Genomic DNA, 18827 nt, shown 5'->3' on the forward strand with positions numbered 1-18827 from the left:
GCAAAATATATGAATTTTTAAAACTAAAGTAAAACAGCATTTTACCTGGGTCTGTATTTGTACTTGCATCCTGACATTCTATAGCTTTCCTTCTTACAGAGGCCATGAAATGCAGTCCAGCTGAAGTATGAACATCATTTTGTAGCATTTCTTAAATATAACAACAAAACATTGGAAGCAATCATTGAGAAGCCCACATAGTACCAGGCGCCTAGAAGCAGGGTACCCAACTCAAGGAGGGTGAGGTGTGGGGTGTCAAGATGTCATCAAAATGGGCATCCTGAACGAGGTGGTATCTAAGTTGACTCTCAAAGGCAGCTCAGTGGAATCAAAACCAAAACTGTGGAGGACTCTATGCCCAGCAGAGACACCTAGATATTCTTCTGGCTGATGACAGTCCAGCAATGGTTAAGAAGGGAAGTGATATGGTCAGATTAATGTTCTAGAAAAACCACCTCAGCCAGTGTGTCTAAAATAGATTTGAGTGGATAAAACTGAAGTAAGGCAATCAGGTAAATGAGGTTGCTGCATCAGTTCAAATAAGTACCTAGTAATGGTGAGGGATGGAGGAGAGGGATCAATTAAAAAGTTACAAAGGAAGGAATATAGGAAGGAACTGGTTATTAACTGGATGGGATCTAATGGTGCAATTGGTTAGCGTTATACTCAGAATATAAACCCTAAAAGAATACTAATATCTCTAGACAGATTATGGGAGATTTTAAGAATCTTCTTATTCCCTATTTGTATTTTCTAAATTCTTTCCAGTGAACATGGACTACCTTTACAAAGCAAAAAAATATTAAGAATGAAAATGAAAGTGGTTTTAAGGCAAGTGAGTGGGAAAGAATACGAGGTGGATTAGGAGGCTGAGAGATGGAAGCCAAGCAGATGAGCTCAGAGGCCGCTGCTTGGCTAGGTGTGCAGAGGCCTGACGCAGGACAGGGGCCTGGAGAAAGGGAGGGAGGAGCAGGTCAAGGACTAAATGACGGAAGAGGGTAAAGAGGTGGGGAATGAACCAAGGGTGGCGTTCAAGGTCAAAATCTTGACCAGTCAAGATAATGGTGACATCACTAACAGGAAGATTCCAAATCAAAATTTGTTGAATTTAAGGTAAAAGATAAGAGAGGGCAGAAGTATATTTGAGTGTCATAAAAATAATCTAAGAGCTGAAGTCGTGAGAGTGAATGGTGTTACCACGCACAGGAGTGTTTGTGGGTATGAGTATGAAAATCACTGAGGAGAAAGCCTTGGGGAATACATACATTCATTCAGTGGCAAGAAATACATTGACAATTGAAGAAAGAAACTGATCCCTTTATTTTAATGTTCACGTATTTTCTATGATAAATTCAACCCTAAGCATGTTCTTTCATAATTTCCTCTTAGGCCTTATAACTCAGTATCTTATTTGAGGTTCTAATTAATTGCATTGCTGTACTGTAGGAGTCAGCAAGCTTTTTCTGTAAAAGGCCAAGTCATAAATATTTTCGGCTTCGTGACCGTGTGGTCCCTTTTTGCAAGAACTGAACCCCGCTGAAGAATGAAAGCTGCCACAGACAGTGTGTAAATAAATGGGCATGGCTCTGTTGCAATAAAACTTGTTTTTAAAAAAAACAGGCATGTTCTGTGGGCCATAGTTTGTTAAGCAAGCAGTGCTCTATTGGGTAACACATCAATGCACGCGTGTGCACATACACACACACACACACACACAATCTTATCAAAGGTAATGTGAGAAGAATTTGGTGTCATTTTTATATACGTATTTCGAGATATCTAGAAGGCTGGTTTTGACTCTGAACTTAGACATTACACTGATCATGCATATACATACCGAAAGGAACTTCAAAGTCATCCAAAGGCGTGGAACCACGATGTTCTTGTTGCTCCTAAATGAACCCCCAAATGATCAATGTATGATTAACTCAAGGACATTTATTTTGGAAAAAAAAAAAAAAAAAAAAAAAAAAATATATATATATATATAGTAGCTACAAGAATTGTTACATCTTAGGTCCAGGTTCAAATTCTATAGCTCTAGAAATATTTACTCTATCCAATTATTTAGTCTATCAAAGTAACTCTACAAAGGAGTTCACGAAATTCATAAATTCAAAAAAGAGCACTACCAACTTAATGCAATTACTAAATTACGATGTGCAAAACTCTCCTGCACAGTAGCTTTAACGCGATAATGGTATCCCCATCCTATCAAAATTATTCCTGGATTCAACATTTTTACTGACTCCAGATATGCTTTTAAGGACTTAATGAAAAAGTGTGCCTTTTAAAAATCCCTGTAAACAAAATGGTTTCTGTTTACTTAATTTGTTGTTGAAAAAATAGGTAAATAGAGTCACCAAATTTAGAAGGAATGTTTGAAAAGATCTGATTTAAAATATAGGTTACATAATAAACCTGTATTTGGGAAATCTTAGAGGTACCTAAAAGAGATAGGTGAAACTGTAACTGGAGAAACCCAAATAACAAATAATATGCATTACGATGTCAGAGAAAAAAGCAAAGGGTGATTTCAAATACAAAGTCACATAGGCAGATGCTCTAAACTACAGATTTTGATTTACCATCAAGTTGCTTTCCACATTCATAACTGTATATCCACTGTTCATGGAGGGACACAGCAGGGATTTATGCACGTAATGATGGAAAGATTCTCCTAGTCACGATCAGAAGACCAGATAACCCACAGTACATTCTAAATTCAAGTGTATATGCAGCCCAGGGAAGAGTGTCTAGTAGTTTTTATATACCTCGGGTTTCGTAACTATTTCTGAATAATTATCATTAATGATGGAATCCTCTGGGTGGAAAGTGACACTTGGTTTTCCCCTTAGTTTCTCTGATCTTTTTCCTTGCAGCTCTTTCTCAGCTCGTCGTCTTTGCCTGTTAAAAACAATGGTGTAAAATATATTTTTACTATTTTAGTAACATCAGATTTTTATCTGTATCATGCTATATAGGGAGACAGTTGTGAAAATTATATAAATAAATTATTTTCAATGGCATTTAATTAAATTAGCAAGATATTCTGCTAGAATACAAGCAAATATAAGCCAAAGTCAGGGACACATGAAAGTTGTTTCTAGTCTCTCTCCTACTAAACTGACTTTTCTGTGTAAGTCTCTGGAATCTCCAGTCAGTTACATCTTTTAGGTAATTTTCAAACTCTCTTTTCTGCGGATTCTGAGTTGGCCTTATGAGCCCTCTTGAACACCTCCACTCACCTATTTGAAGAAGTTAAGAACCCTTATTCACCTCAGCAAAATCCCAGCAAGGAGTAAAGAGGCCCCAAAACGTTAATGGGAAAACTTACTTTGAAGAGGGAATACCTGTTAAAGATGGAAGAAAGGAAACATTCCTGGGAAGAGAGCACTGGTAGTAGGTCTTATAAATGTAAAATTTTTAGAGTATTTTCTATACTCAGTAATAACATACTAGTCAATACATGTATTGAACATCCATTGTGAGTAAAACAGTATAAATGTTCTTCATCAGAAGTCACGGTCTTCCTATTTACATGCACATTTCTTAGTGCCCTGAAACAATTCACATCACTTGCCCTCCTGTTTCCTATACAAGAGTTTGGAGGATCTGGTAAGATGAGTAACAATAAACATTAGTTCAGTGGATTGGAGAGTACACGGAACATTGCATGAGATACCAAATATTTGTGCTGCACAAGATGACTGCTCACCCTATTACAGAAAAATGTAAAAGCATCCTCCAGCCTATGAATGCCAGGAAAGACTTTCTTTTTTATTTTTGTAATGAGAGTTTGAGTTTATTTGAGCCAAGCTGATGACATGCTGGGAAGCAAGCTCTCAAGTGCTCCCCAGAATTTCTTAATAAAATGGAAAAAATAATAGTATTTGTCTCTCATAACATAGAAATTCTCCTCATCACAAGATGTGTTCAAATGCATGACACTTGACAAGGAAATTGAATATGCAATTGTATACAGGGTAGGAGGCTGAACCAGATGACGTCCATCTTTATAACAACATTATTGTAACTAAAACTTGCACGTATATGGTATTCTCAAATAAAATTTCACTTAAAACTTGCCTTTTTTTACTGTCCTTTCCTTGTCTCACTTCAGATGGTTCTCTTTTGACCTTTAGAAGCTGAAGGTGTCCAGGGTCGCCTTGTTCAAATAAATGTGTTAGTTTCTGTTGGCTTTGTTTGAATGCAATGAGGTTTTCCAGTGGAATAAGCTGTGGGTTTTTGTACTAGAAGAAAGCAACAGCATATTAGTTTAAAATTACAAACCTCAATTATGCAATATGTTAATAAAAATTGAGAAAAACATTTGTTTAAATTAAACTAAGATGTGCTACAGATAGAACATGTCAAAAATAAAATTAATTTTGACTGGTAAAATGAGTATCCAGATCTTAAAAAATAAATGATTTTTAGAGTGCTGAAAATTTTGACTGGGTCATCCTATTCAGAAATTAAGCTAGAAGTCCTCATTTCTTAATTTCTTTTTCATATTAAAAATCTTCCTTCTTATAAATAAAATTATATAATGTGTAGCATTTAAAATTCTTTGGAACAGGGAGGGTGTAGAAGGGTGGAGATATGGATGGAACAGATTAGTGTGTTGATAACCCCTGATGCTGTGTGACGGTAACTTTGGAGTTCGAGATAATATTGTAATAAAAAAATTTCTTCATCATCCTTAAAATGTCTACTTTTCCACTCCTTTAATCCTTTTCCATTCCTTTAATCCTTTCTTTTCTGTTCACAATGTGTTCAGAAGAAAAGAAGCATGGTAAGTACTTGTTCTAAGGAAATGACCATTTTTTCCCCAGTATCATCTTTAAATTTTAAAAATACACCAGAGAATGAATTAGTCGATCACATTCCCAAGATGGTACCATGGAATTAAAAAATAGAATCTAAACAATTTGAATTTTATAAGTCAAAGTTTACAACTTTTAAAAGGATTTGGTGGATTTATTAAGATTCAATCTTTGTGTTTTAAGTACATACTTTAAAAAGAGACTATTTTTTAAATATGTACAACTACTTATAGACCTGAATCTGTTTAACAATTTTAACCTGTAACAGATTTGAAGGCAAATCCGATAATAATTTCTAGGTACCTCAAAAAATGCTCTCTCTCTCTCTCTCTCTCTCTCTGTCTCTAAACACACACTAATTAGAATACTGGTCATTTTATTTTACTACTTTTTTCTGAGAAGAAATATGGGTGAAAGATTTCAGCATATTCTGGTATTGATGCACAAGACGTAAGGCCTTTAAAATATCCAATTATTACTTTAAACCTATTTTTATATGTTATTTTCAATACAGAAGCATTACTTTTACAAAAGAAATGTTTAAGAGATTTTCATGGAATGTATAGTATTTTTAGTATGAAAAACACAGGACTGTGCTTTTGCATCACCCTGCAAAAATCATTACCATATTTTCCTGAGACAGACATGAATGAAGTAATGATAGTCTTGGGTATTTTCTTTCTTCTGCTACGGTGCTGATAGGTATTGAGGGAACTGTAACCGAAGCTCTTGAGACAGAGGGAAACATATAAGGAGGTTTAAGTTGCAGGTGCAATAATGGAAGTCCCAAGGAATTCTGAGGAGATATCTCCAGGGGCCGTGGCTTAACATCAAATAGTTTTTCTGGTTTTATAAATATTGAAGAGTCCTGTTGAGGTGTCAAGGTTTCTTGTCCCACATACTGATCCAGGTTCACATGCTTAGGGATTTCTGTAATTACAGTTTCTTCCCATTTCTTCTGTTCAACTGCCTTTTTCTTGGCGTCCGTATTATACTGGCTCAAATTCGACTGGGACAGCGAAGTCGTGTGCATGCCTCGCTGTGGCAAAGGAGGTCGGAAGGAATGGGATGACCCCCAGGCCTCTCTTGGCTGTGGCAGTGGCCTGAAGGGAACTTGCGGAACTCTTTCTGTGTGGAAGGAAAGGGGCTTAAATTCAGGCTTAGACTGAAATTGAAGCAAAGGAAAACCATCACCTGGTTGGAACGTTTTTGCAGCTGGGATAAACCTAGGTGTCTTTGGAATGGGAGGAGATGTGGACAAAAGGTAGAGGTGAGTATTTGCAGCAGGGGCTGAAGACAATGAAACTGTCGGTAAGCTTCCAGCTGCTGGCGGTAATCCTCTAGTCTGGGGCTGGTCCTCTAACTGACAAGACATATTCCCCTGGGGAACATTCTGGAAGAGAGAAAAAAAAACTATTATGTAAGTTTAGAATGTATTACAAACTCCTTAGTTTGTAAATGATGTTCAATATGCTTTTGGGGGTGGTGGTGATGAATGTAATAACTGCCAAAAATGTTATTTACTCAAATAACAGAAAACCAACAACTGAATAGGACAAACTTTATGGTATTTTTAAATGCATTACCTGTAAATTTCCATTACTATTTGGATCAGACTGCACACCTTTATGGCAGTTTGAGCTGTTCTTGCCAGGCTCTCCAGTGTGGTCTCCCATGGACTGCGGTTTAATGACAAATCTCTCCGTCACATGTCCCCTGGTAGCTTCAGTGTCACCACTCCCTCTTGAAGGGTGTGATACTTGGCTTCCCACCAAATGCACAGACTGAGACTGCTGTAGAAGTTGATGTATATCTGGGAGGTTAGCAAAGGATGATCCCACTATTTGCATTAGACTTATGAAGTTGATCTGTTGCAGCTACAATAAAATAAAAATTAAAGAAACATCTTAAAATATGATGAAAAAAATCTAAAAAATCAACAACAATCATCTGAGTATTTCAGTATTTCACAACAGTCATACCTTTGTCTTCGTACTATCTGTGAAACCCATGAATGCTGAGCAGGAAGCATAGCTGGGAGACAGTTCTTTTTTTAAAGGAAAAAAAAATAGCTTCCTGTGTTCAAGGAGTTGTCAACTGGGAATATGACTGAATGAGACTTGGGACCATCTGTAAAACAGTTTCCATAAACATCCCAGGGATCATAAAGGAGTGGTCTGATGGAGTGGGGTAAGAGTCATTAAATTATTCCTAAAATCGGTATGTGTAAACAGGTTTTCAAGCAAGAAAACAGCAAAGATTAGCAAACAGAGTGAGGAATTCCTATGGAAGGGACTGACCAGGTCAAAGACAAAAGCACACACCAGTGGCTGACAAACTCTGCTGCACATTAAAATCACCTGAAGCAGCACTTAAAAAACCCCAATGGCCATGTCACACCCCATACCATTAAAATCAGAATGTCTGGGGATGGAGCCAGGACTACTTTTTAAGATGACCAGGTAATTTCAATGTGCAAAAAGGTTGGGAACCACTAGCCTACACACTGGCTTAGATGGAACAGGAAATACACAGCAGCTCTAATGAGAAGATAGTAGTGCAGTAGTTCTCAAACCTGAGCGCGCACCACCGTTACCTGGAGGACTTAACTCTTTGCTGAGCCCCAACCCCAGAGTTGCTGATTTCAATAGGTCTGGGATGGAGGCTGCCCGAGAATTTACATTTCTAACATGTAAATGACACTGATGTTACTGTCCCGGGACCACATAGAACCAATGGACTTGTGAGAGTAGGGTGGGAAAACAGGGAAGGTAAAAGATGGTTATGGGGTCTTTCAAGCCCAACAGAAGAATTTGCACTTGGTAAAACAAACCAATAGGGAAATACTGCAGGTTAAAAAAAATGTAGGCACCCTTGAAATATAAAGGAAAAATACATGCTTGTTACCAAAAAAAAAAACCACAACAAAAAAACAGAAAAGCATAAAAAGGAAAAAATCATTCCTAATCTTATGCCCAAAGTTAACTGGTACTAACATTTTTCGTGTATTTCCTTTCACTATTTGTATTTTAAAAACAAGATTGATGTCATATAGTATATAAATTTGTACCTGAAATTTAAATAGGAAAATACAGCATTAAAACAATATCTGAAGAAGACTACCCTAGAAAATGGATATATAAGATAACGGAAGTTTGAAGTTCTAAGACTCTATCCAAGGTTAGCTATAGCTACCATGTTTCCCTGAAAATAAGACCGGGCTCTTATATTAATTTTTGCTCCAGAAGATGCATTAGGGCTTATGTCCAGGGGATGTCATCCTGAAAAATCATGCTAGAGCTTATTTTCCGGTTAGGTCTTATTTTCGGGGAAACACAGTATAGAAAGAGCAAATGGCTATCCTGACAGTGTGGATAAAAGAATGGAGAGGGCATATTAAAATGCTGGATACGAGTAGTGAAGAAGGCAAGGGTGATTTTTCTAAGACAATTATACTTAATCTTTTGTGAACATCAGAATTATTTGGAGAATTTGTTAAATATACAGGGCAGTGACCAGCAAAGTCCCTAGGCAATCCAAAAAAACAAAATGCTTCTTAAATTTTAAGCTGTTAAAACAGGTAGTGTTATTAAATAAAAAAGAAAGGACTAAGGAAAATAAAAATAAAGTCAGTTTCTGTAAGTTTCGTGGGGCAGTGGAACATGCTGAAAAAGTATTCTCATCAGGGCCCATAAGTTCAAAGAAATCAACAATCGCCAATATAAAATGATATGTGACATCACATAAAAGGACGTGGAAGTGAATGTAGAACAACACAGGAGAAGAGGATTAGATTTGAGGGAAATTAATGTTTAAGGAATAACACAAAGAGAATAATTTAAAATCACTGGTGGACAGAGAAAAGGATAACCAGACGAGGAAAAAGACAATGGAAGTTGAAGTGAACAGGACTTTAAAATCAGCTGCCAATTTCAAACCAAGCCAAACTCTGGTTTGAGGATAAGATGACAAGCTGTGTTAGAAAATAAACTTTGGATACCTTTGAGCAGGAGTCCATTGGTCTGGTTTGATTATCACCCCCCTCAATTTTGTGTGCAGCTCTGCATGTCAAAGAGCTCAGGAGAAAGAAGTTTCTGTGAGAAGCGGGGAGCTCAAACTGGAGTCTAGGCCTTAGAGTTATAAACTTCTGAATAAAGTGCCCAAAGCAGAGAAACCCTGAAATTTAATTTTAACTTGTCCGTTTCTGGAAGTCTGCACATATTTTTAAAACTTACAACATATATATCATGTGTAGATTCACTTATTTATATGGAGACGTGCTTACCTGAACTAATTTAAACATTTCATCTTGGAGCATCTGTCTAACAGAATCAGAAGAATCTGGTAACTGAGCCCTGGGTTCATTTCTTTGGGTCGGCTGGGCTGCTGGAACAGGTGTCTGTGAAGCAACGCTGACTCCATTTGTCACCAAAGATGGAACTGAGCAAGATTTATCTTTAAATGCAGAGATCTGGGCACTACTCGTGGAAGCATATAAATAAAAACCAAACATTAATCAAGAAAAAAAAAACAAATTAGATGTTTATGACCTAATATTTTGATGCCACTTTTTTCTTCTACTGTAAAGGCTTTCAGGAAGTTTTCAGGAAATTTAAACCCTGAAGCCTATCTCTCTGTACCCCTCGGTCACCAGACACATTTGTCATCAGCACAGGTATCCATCTGAATGCCTTTTTTAAGGGCCATGTACTGTCTACTCAGGCCTGGTGCCCTCCCGATGGTGTTACAACCCAGAACAGTTCACACATGTATCTTACTTGCCTGGTTCCTGTAGACATCTGAGTTTGACATCTGTGCAATCATTCTGACTAGCTGTACAGACTATGCAATTTAGTTTAAGAATATTTTTTTTGGCTAAATTTAATGCCCCAGAATGGAATTAAGAAAATTAGGGAATGTATGCTTTAAAAAAATGTTTAATTCTAAGATGGGTACAGCAAACTCCTGATCATCATTTAATGCAAAACAACAGTATTGTGAACATTTCATTTCCAAACAAATCACTGTCTATGTTTATAATTAAACTGTAACAACAAAGCTTATTTAGAAATAAATTTACAGGTCAAAGTAAGGTTGGTTATTTTTTTTTAATGATTGTTGGGAGATGATTCCTTAAACATAGCAGGTACTCAATGCTTTCTAAGCAAATCAATTTCATACACTAAATAGGGAGCAGGCATTATCATATCCAAATAAATTGACCATTGTCTTTAAAAGGAAAAGAACATATTGAACTGCATTTAGATTTATTGGGACTCACACTCATTCCCTTCCAGTAATGTTTGCCTTTCATCAAGCTTCTAATGTAGTCAGTAATAAAACTTTATTTGGCAAATCCATGAAAAACAGGCAGTACAACTGACTTGCCTGTTTTAAGACAACTTTATTGGCCTTTGCTTTCAACAAGAGATAAGAAGATAAATTCTAATTATGGACAATTTTTCTAAAGTAAAGCTGTGCTGTATTATCCTCCTATTTCCTCAAGATTTCCACACACTAAACACACTGTTCAACCTCCGTAGAAGAAATTCAAAAGACAGAACTGGATGAATCTGTATTTTAATTAAAATAAAAGAAAATTAAAAGCATTTTATATACTATTAGAAATCTGTTAGAGGTTGAAAACGATTAACAACTACATCTTTCAATAATAAACCCACTACTTGTTTTCAGAGAAGACTGTTCTAAAATAGTTCCTGTGTGTTTTTAAAACACAACTGTTAGAGGAAACTCTTTCAATAATAACCTTAAAGGTGTCAGAAATGTAGCTACACTGCTCTTTTAATGCTCGTGTTGGTTTCATTTTATTCTCTTCGTTTTCGTGAAAACATTTAGTAATTCTTTAAAAATGGTACAATAGGCATCATTTTATTCTCTTATCTATTTGTGAAACATGATTATATTAAAATGGTACATTATGCAAAAATTCTTACCTAGAAATTTCTGAACTCGTATTAACACCAAATGAATGAGGATTGGTGTGTTCAGGATTTGAAAAGGCTTCAGTCATACTATAATTAAAGATTAATAATTGATTAGGAAGCAAGATATTCTACACATTATTAAGGCACAGGTGACCTAATGCTCAGCCATCTCAAAGCTATACATCCTCTAATCCTCTCTGATGCTTAGCTCATAATCACAATCTGTTTACATGTCTCCATAGCAATTAGTACCAGATTCAAACAAAAGCAAAGATTATGTCTGGATGGCTTAACATACGACTTGAATACTGTTGACTGCTCAGCAACAGAAATAATAGAAATCTAAAATGAAGGGGGTTTAATAAGGTTAGCTGGGACCTCAAATTTCACCTATGGAAGAGACAGATACTTTGCTTAGGAACGCTACAGAGCCCATCATCACATTTGAAACTGTAAAGACTAGTTTTTATTAATAGAAATGCCTATATTACTTGTAAAGGCACGTGACATTAAATACATTCTTTTTGTTAAGTATCCACAGAACAACTGAATAAAATTTATATATTGAGAAAAGAAAATCCATGCCAGTTAATTCTAAAATTCTAAAACTTGAACAGTTCTGAAAATTAAGAAATTGTGCTCAAACTACAACAAATTAAACTGCTTTCAGCTCTCCTTGAAGCAATAAGCTAGCCAGCAGAGTATGTGCACATCAGAATAGTGTGTAGTGATTATATCACAACGGTGAAAGATTACACATACATATTATGATTCATAATGGTTCCTTATTTGATCCAATAAAAACAGAATCAATAGGGAAAGGTGGTTCCCTCATTGGCAGTTGAATAAACTCTGATCTGTTTACAGCTATATTTTACTTTGATAGGCTGATAGTGATGGGAGAACAAAAGGCATTTTAGATATTATTTATTTCACTTTACTGAGATTTAGGAGCATAACATTTATTAAAAATCATTTACCATTGCTATCAATTGAAGTCAGAATTTCACTAGGAACACAGTATCACCATAAAAAATACACTGTCAATTACAAGAAAAAAACAAACCTCTTCATCAAGTGAATCTCAGATGAACCTTGAGAGCTTAAGCCCTGCTCACACTGAGATAAATAAGACAGTTACAATCACTTCCATATTTTCCCCACCTTACCCTTTTTGTTCAGTTGATTTTTTCTCCATATATGTCTCCAATGGTTCTTCCCTTGGACACTGAACCTCTCCTGTGGAATGCTGTTAAAATTAATAGTACCCCCCCACCAAAAAAAAAAGACATGAAACAAACAGGTATTACTATTTAGGTATCTTGAGTTTCACATTAGCCATTTGCCCAGAGTAACAACAATTTAAAAGCAAGTGAGAAACCGAACATTAAAATGAACTCCCAATCCTTGTCTGACCAGATGTTCACACTGTGTGAATTGCCTTTGGCCCATCACTCTGAGCCACTGAGTATATTCAAGTACAGAGGCAAGTGATGTCAGGAGAAATCATTTACAATGTATTTACAAATATATTTACATATACCCATCACTACATAAGTAAGCACACTGTGAGAACAACTATAAAAGCAGGAAAAACTAATCCTTTTTAAAGGAATCGTTCCAATCATTAGAAATGTCTGGAAATACAGTGTATAGAGTTTTGAAAAAAATAATACATAAAAGTGCATATGCTTCAGCTGAGTTTTATATTTTGAGTATAGAACATTTTCATCACTCTTGATTAAATTAATATGCTGCAGCAGTTTATGAAATGAAAATTTCTATGCAGTTTATTGTGTCAGGTCTTATGCTTAAGTCTTTGATCCATTTTGAATTAACTTTGGTACATGGTGACAAATAGCAGTCCAGTTTCATTCTTTTGCACGTGGCTATCCAATTCTCCCAGCACCATTTATTGAAGAGGCTGTCTTTCCTCCATTGTATGTTTTTAGCTTCTTTGTCAAAAATTATCTGTCCATATTTATGTGGTTTTATTTCTGGGTTCTCAATTCTATTCCATTGGTCTATGTGTCTGTTTTTCTGCCAATACCATGCTGTTTTGATTATTGTAGCCATGTAGTACAAGCCAAAGTTAGGAAGTGTGATACCTCCATTATTGTTCTTTTTTAAGATTGCTTTGGCTATTCGGGGTCTTTTGTGGTTCCAAACAAATCTGATGATTTTTTGTTCTATTTCTTTAAAATATGCCATTGGGATTTTGATGGGGATTGCATTGAATCTGTATATTGCTTTGGGTAATACGGCCATTTTAACTATGTTGATTCTTCCAATCCATGAGCACGGAATGTCTTTCCATTTCTTTGTGTCTTCTTCAATTTCTTTCAAAAATGTCTTCTAGTTTTCAGCATATAGGTCTTTCACATCTTTGGTTAAGTTTATTCCTAGGTATTTTATTCTTTTTGCTGCAATTGCAAAAGGAATTGTTTTTTGTATTTCTTTTTCTGAGATTTCATTGTTAGTATATAGGAAAGCAATGCACTTTCGTACGTTGATTTTGTAGCCAGCAACTTTACTGTATTCGTTGATTGTTTCTAATAGCTTTTTGGTGGAGTCTTTAGGGTTTTCTATATATAGCATCATGTCATCTGCAAAGAGTGATGATTTAACTTCTCCATTCCCAATTTGGATGCCTATTATTTCTTTCTGTTGCCTGATTGCTCTGGCAAGGACTATGAAATGAAAATTTCATTACCTGAAATTATAAGACATCTTACTAATAACAGACTTTCAATGAAAGAAAAATGCTGCACTGCATGGCTATACTCTACAACCCACAGTGTACTCTTAAGAGAAACAGCCTTGGTTGGATGTAGTGAATCAAAACACTTAAGTGTAACTTAAATAACTTTATCAATTGTTTATTGACTTACTGCTTTAAAATCCTGTGGTGAAGTCTGCATGTAAATGGTAATATTGGGACTTTTGAGATTTTCAACAGGTCTTTTGGCATCTTCTGTAGGGAAACAAGGAGGAAAACAAAACTGACCATTTGAAAAATGATCACTTTACTTTTTAGAAGGTTCAGGAATATTACAGGAAACAAATATAATGGCAGAAATATTTTCTATCCTTCTTACAGAAACATTTTTAAAAAACATCTGGAGACAACCCCCCTTCGTCGAGTGAATCTGAGATGGGCCTTGAGGCCCCACATCAGTGCGCAGAACTTCATGTAAAGCTCCGAGAGTCTGTTTTAAGGAAGACTGCCTAGGAAAGGTCACAGCATGGATTCACAGGAAACATAAGGCCCATAACGTTACATAAGCAAGGCAAAAGGCCTAATAATTCAAATTCAGGTTATGAGTTAATGTGTTCAACATTTCATATGTACTATACGCTCTTTTAACTTTTGGTTTTATAGGCCATTATAAACATACTAATTTAGATGTAAGACTAAGTTATCACAGGTAATCATTCACCAATATCAAAATAATAAAGCCAAACAAAAAGATTAGCCAAATGAACTGACCTTCATAGTCTGATAGGAACGTGTTCATTTCCTCCTGTGTAAATGTTTCTACTTCTAAAAGATCTTCAACAATATCTATGAATTCTTCTCCAGTATCATCAGTGATAGAAATAATCTCATCGCTGGTTTCTTTTATTTCAGGATTTTTTGCTTCAGTTGGCATTCTACTGACAAAAATGAAGCAGCTAAAATTACAACTAATTCTTGGAAACAAAGAGCTTGCTTTCAATTGATTCAATTTATTGAAAAAGAACAAACTTGGTTTTCATATTTATAAAGTCTTTCGTTTTTTAACCGTGTCTGGCATGGCAATAGAAGCTTAATGGAAGGTTGTTCAATGAATGACTGAATTTCCCCATTTTTATTTACTCAAGAGGTAAGAATAATTTCTACTTAGCTAAATTTGCCATTCTCACAAAGGAATCTTCCTCCTGTAAAGGCTTCAGCTTTGGTATTCAAAGATATGTACAAATAGATTAAATGATTAGTTCAACCTCCTCTAACATAGTAAATCAATTGATATAATAAAGGGATCTCTCAGGATGAATTAGCTCCTCTCTCAGAAGATAGACGATAAACTAACAGCGAAGAAACATAATTTGCAATGAATTGTTAAAGCACTTCAGAAAGTAATCACTTCCTGATTCCCTAGTTCAAAGAAATTCTTATTCCTTTAACTTTCAAGGTTTCAATTCTTCCCTTTAAGACCAAACACCATCAAACAAGGTATCACCCACTGAAAAGGCGGCTATAATCAACAACTTACTTCAAAATACTTTGACAAGATTGATTTTGATCATTTGTTTCCTCAGTCCCGCTTTGAGTGGGTACTGCAACAGAACAGCCAACATCTGTTTTGCAATCATTCTCAACATTGGGTCCACTCTGAGGCTCAGTGTACTGATTCTCCTGCACCTAAAATGAGCCATTTACAATATTTACATTTCATTCTTGAATGGCATACTTTTCACTACATTTTTACATTACTTTCTACAGAACTTCTCCTGGTTAAATTTTGCAGCGCACATCTGTAACTCAATAGTTGATGCTGAAGCAACAATGAAGTCTTTATGCCACCTGGGAAAAACAAACCTGACTACCAAAAAGGAAGTCAGCCGTACAAATGTGTAAGGTATATCACCAATGTTTGCAGGCCACAAAACAATAGCAATAAAAATGCAAAGGTGCTTTCATTTCATTCTCTTTGCTATCATAAAGACATTTAGTAATTATTTCAAAATGATATAGGGGGCAAAAATACGTACAGCTAAAAATACAATGGATGTATCTCTTTTGTCTGTTAGAAATTTAGGGATGCTTTACCTAGAAATACAAATTTCAATGAAAACAAGTATTACAGTATCTTATAAACTACCTTAGGATAACAGAAACTAATCTCAAAAAATAAATAAATAAATAAACCCTGCCAAAAAACTCATAAACATATAAAACAACACACACACACACACACACACACACACACACACACACACACTTTATCCTGGAATAAAGTATTTTAGAATGAATGTACTTTAAAATAGACCAAATGTAGAATTAGAACGCGGAGGGCAGTCAGCTGAGATGATGACATAGGAGGCCCCTGAACTCACCTCCTCCCACGAACACACTAAATGTACAGCTACACACGGGGCAATAACCACTAAAAGAAATCCAGAAACTGACTCCTGAACATCAGGCAAATGACAAAATACCCACATTGAAACAAGTAGGAAAGGCTGAGACACAACCTCACCATAAACCCACCCCTGGCACAGTGCCCTGTTCGCAGGAGGGAACTCCCAACTCCCAGCTTCTCTCTAGAACTAAACGGCTTGGACCCCGTGGATAGCAGCTCAACTCTTAAGACTTCCACTCCAGGGACAGGGCCCCAAAACACCTATCTGTGAAAGTCATGAGGCTTGCATCCACAAGACCACAGCAGAAAAGCAGTTTCAGCAGCTGCGTGAGCACTGTCGCCCCTATCACCACAGGGCTCAGCGCAGAGGCAGGCAAAAGCCCCATCTCTCAGGCTTCTCCTGGAAGGAGTCCATGTCTACACTTGCTAGCTGCCGCCTGAGGGTCAGGCCTGTAAGTTCGCACACATGTAGGGGCTGGCTGTGATCCTCACCAGAGACCAGGGAAGCCGATGGACATCTCCCCCGCCTTCTCCACCTAGCCTTCGCCAAGCCACCAGTGTCTGCCTGGAAGGAGCTTGTACACACATCTAGCACCCAGCTTTTGCAGGTGCTGACTGAGGGATGGCTTCCCAGATCGCCTGTCTCCACGGGGCTTGCTCTCATGAGTCCCACAGGACTGTAGCAAACAAAGCAGCAGTTGTTCATGGGTGCAAGAGCCTCCCCCTTGTGCCTACGTGCCCAGGCCCAGGCCACAGAGAGCAGGCAAACACAGCTATCTCCCAGTTCCTCCCCACAACGGCCTTTACTCCATACTTGCCACATGCTGCCTGAGGGTCTGGCTTCCAATGGTCTGCATCTAGGTGATAATGTGACCCACCCCGAGGGACACTGAGGGGTCTGGGCATACCCTCGACTACTTAAAGCCACTAAGAACAAAGAAGGAGGCTTAGACAGTCACAAAGGTTTCAGAAACAACCAAAAGCTCAAGCCAGGTTGATTGATAAGATTCATCTCCTACACCAGACCACTCTGTCCAGACTGGGAGATGTGGCTATTTTATCTAATGTGCAGAAACCAATACAGTCTCAAGGAAAATGAAGAAACAAAGGAATATGTTCTAAACAAACGAATAAGATAAATCTCCAGAAACATGTCGTGATCACTCAAAATTATCTTCTTCCTTTTGTTATAAACATACATAAAGCCATAAAACTCATAGCCTCTATGAAAGCACTTTTACCCTAATTAATTACTTTTAAGAAGGAAAGGAACCACTTAAAGAAAAAAAAGGTGATACATATTATAATCGACATTATCATTAACTTAGTTTCTTAGTGATTTTTTAAAAATGGGGAAATATAAGGGGCCTGCCCGGTGGCTCAGGCAGTTGGAGCTCCATGCTAACTCCGAAGGCTGCCGGTTCGATTCCCACATGGGCCAGTGGGCTCTCAACCACAAGGTTGCGGGTTCAACTCCTCGAGTCCCACAAGGGATGGTGGGCAGTGCCCCCTGCAACTAACATTGAACACGGCACCTTGAGCTGAGCTGCCTCCCGGATGGCTCAGTTGGTTGGAGCGCGTCCTCTCAACCACAAGGTTGCCGGTTCGACTCCCGCAAGGGATGGTGGGCTGTGCCCCCTGCAACTAAGACTGAAAGGACAACAACTTGACTTGGAAAAAAGTCCTGGAAGTACTCACTGTACCCCAATAAAGTCCTGTTCCCCTTCCCCATAAAATCTTTAAAAAAAAGAAAAAGGGAAATATAAACAGTTTTAACCTAAATGAGAATTCTCATTTGTATGTAATAAACAATTCAAGTACTTACCTTACTAATGGCATTTTTTGCATTATATGTAGCAAAATAGGGTTGTTCCAAAAGCCACAGGGATGTAAGAATGGCAGCTGAAGAGGTCTTGACACGAATAACAGGGCTGTACTCACAGGATGACTCAGAGAGACTAGGCTCACACAGCATTCTTCTATCAGACCATCTTATCATCCACTCCAGCAGCCTTCTTATGCTGCCAAATGTGCTATTCAATGCTAGAGGAAGATCTTCCTGAGGGGTAATATCATTGCTTTGAATTGCTTTGAAAATACACCTTGTAGTTTTAATGGATTTGGGAGTCCAAGAAGTATGGTTCGACACTCTCTGGATTAAAGGTTTCTCTGCGTTGTCATCTTGTATTCTGTAAATTGACTTTTGTTTTAAACCAAACAGTCCACTCTTCCCTTCATTTTTATTAACTTCATTCAAAGGGTTCTCTAAAAAAGGTCTGCTCCCTTGATTAACCGTGACTGAAGCTGGACGTGCCTGGCTTTCTGATTTTTCAGCCTCATGTGACTCCAGAGCAACGGCAAAGCAGGAGCCAGCTCTAAATACATTCTGGCTTTTGGTTTTGCCCTGACGTCGTTTCAATGTTGTATGCACATCAAAAAGTAAAGAATTAAGTTCATGTTCTTTAAGATGTCCAGAAAAACTGGTTAGAAATGGAATGCCAGGATCCTTAGAATCGAGTAGGTCTCTTTCAAGAACATAACTCAAGAAAAGATCAAGGAATTTAATATATTCATCATCATCACGTTCAAATTCCCAAACTCCTATGACAGGAAGTGCATTTTGTAATAACTTTCCATGATCTTCTTTTCTTTCGGGGTTTTCCTTCTGATTACATATTTTCTTTTCATTGTTGGGCTTATCAATCAGTGTTAATTCCATGTGATTTGGAGCATTTCTACAGCAAAACAAAGTTGGAAAAGGCAAGATTAAAGATCACTTAATCAATAAAACATCTTAGAATTTATAAAAATTCTCTCCACTGATTAAGTCATTTTTAAATGCCTCAATTTCCTATCTTTCAAATGAGGGGGTTGGTCTAAATGATATCTAAGTGTTTACTAGAGCTGAAGATTCTGAATCTAAAAAA

The 18827-nt window shown here is 37.0% G+C and overlaps 1 protein-coding gene across 6 annotated transcripts in view; it reads right to left on the reverse strand.

Annotated features, from left to right (window-relative positions):
- Positions 1-18827, reverse strand: part of CPLANE1 (ciliogenesis and planar polarity effector complex subunit 1) — a 96714-nt gene that overhangs the window by 36520 nt on the left and 41367 nt on the right. For 5 of the 6 annotated variants that reach the window (XR_012495161.2, XM_088796490.1, XM_074328987.2 and 2 more), the window contains exons 26-38: positions 17726-18635; positions 15031-15179; positions 14265-14431; positions 13666-13748; positions 11944-12023; positions 10784-10861; positions 9115-9307; positions 6416-6706; positions 5455-6222; positions 4090-4253; positions 2775-2907; positions 1838-1892; positions 46-150 (exon numbers count right to left, since the gene is read on the reverse strand). Coding sequence is in view for 5 of the 6 variants with exons in the window: in XM_088796490.1 (XP_088652616.1) it covers positions 46-150; positions 1838-1892; positions 2775-2907; positions 4090-4253; positions 5455-6222; positions 6416-6706; positions 9115-9307; positions 10784-10861; positions 11944-12023; positions 13666-13748; positions 14265-14431; positions 15031-15179; positions 17726-18635 (3176 nt within the window). In the remaining variant the exon portion in view is untranslated. The remainder of the gene's footprint in view (positions 1-45; positions 151-1837; positions 1893-2774; positions 2908-4089; positions 4254-5454; positions 6223-6415; positions 6707-9114; positions 9308-10783; positions 10862-11943; positions 12024-13665; positions 13749-14264; positions 14432-15030; positions 15180-17725; positions 18636-18827) is intronic. The other variant, XM_074328988.2, reaches the window with a different exon arrangement.

Source organism: Rhinolophus sinicus, chromosome 3 (assembly GCF_057876585.1).
Source record: "Rhinolophus sinicus isolate RSI-liver-muscle chromosome 3, RSI-T2T, whole genome shotgun sequence".
Classification (NCBI taxonomy): Eukaryota; Metazoa; Chordata; class Mammalia; order Chiroptera; family Rhinolophidae; genus Rhinolophus; species Rhinolophus sinicus.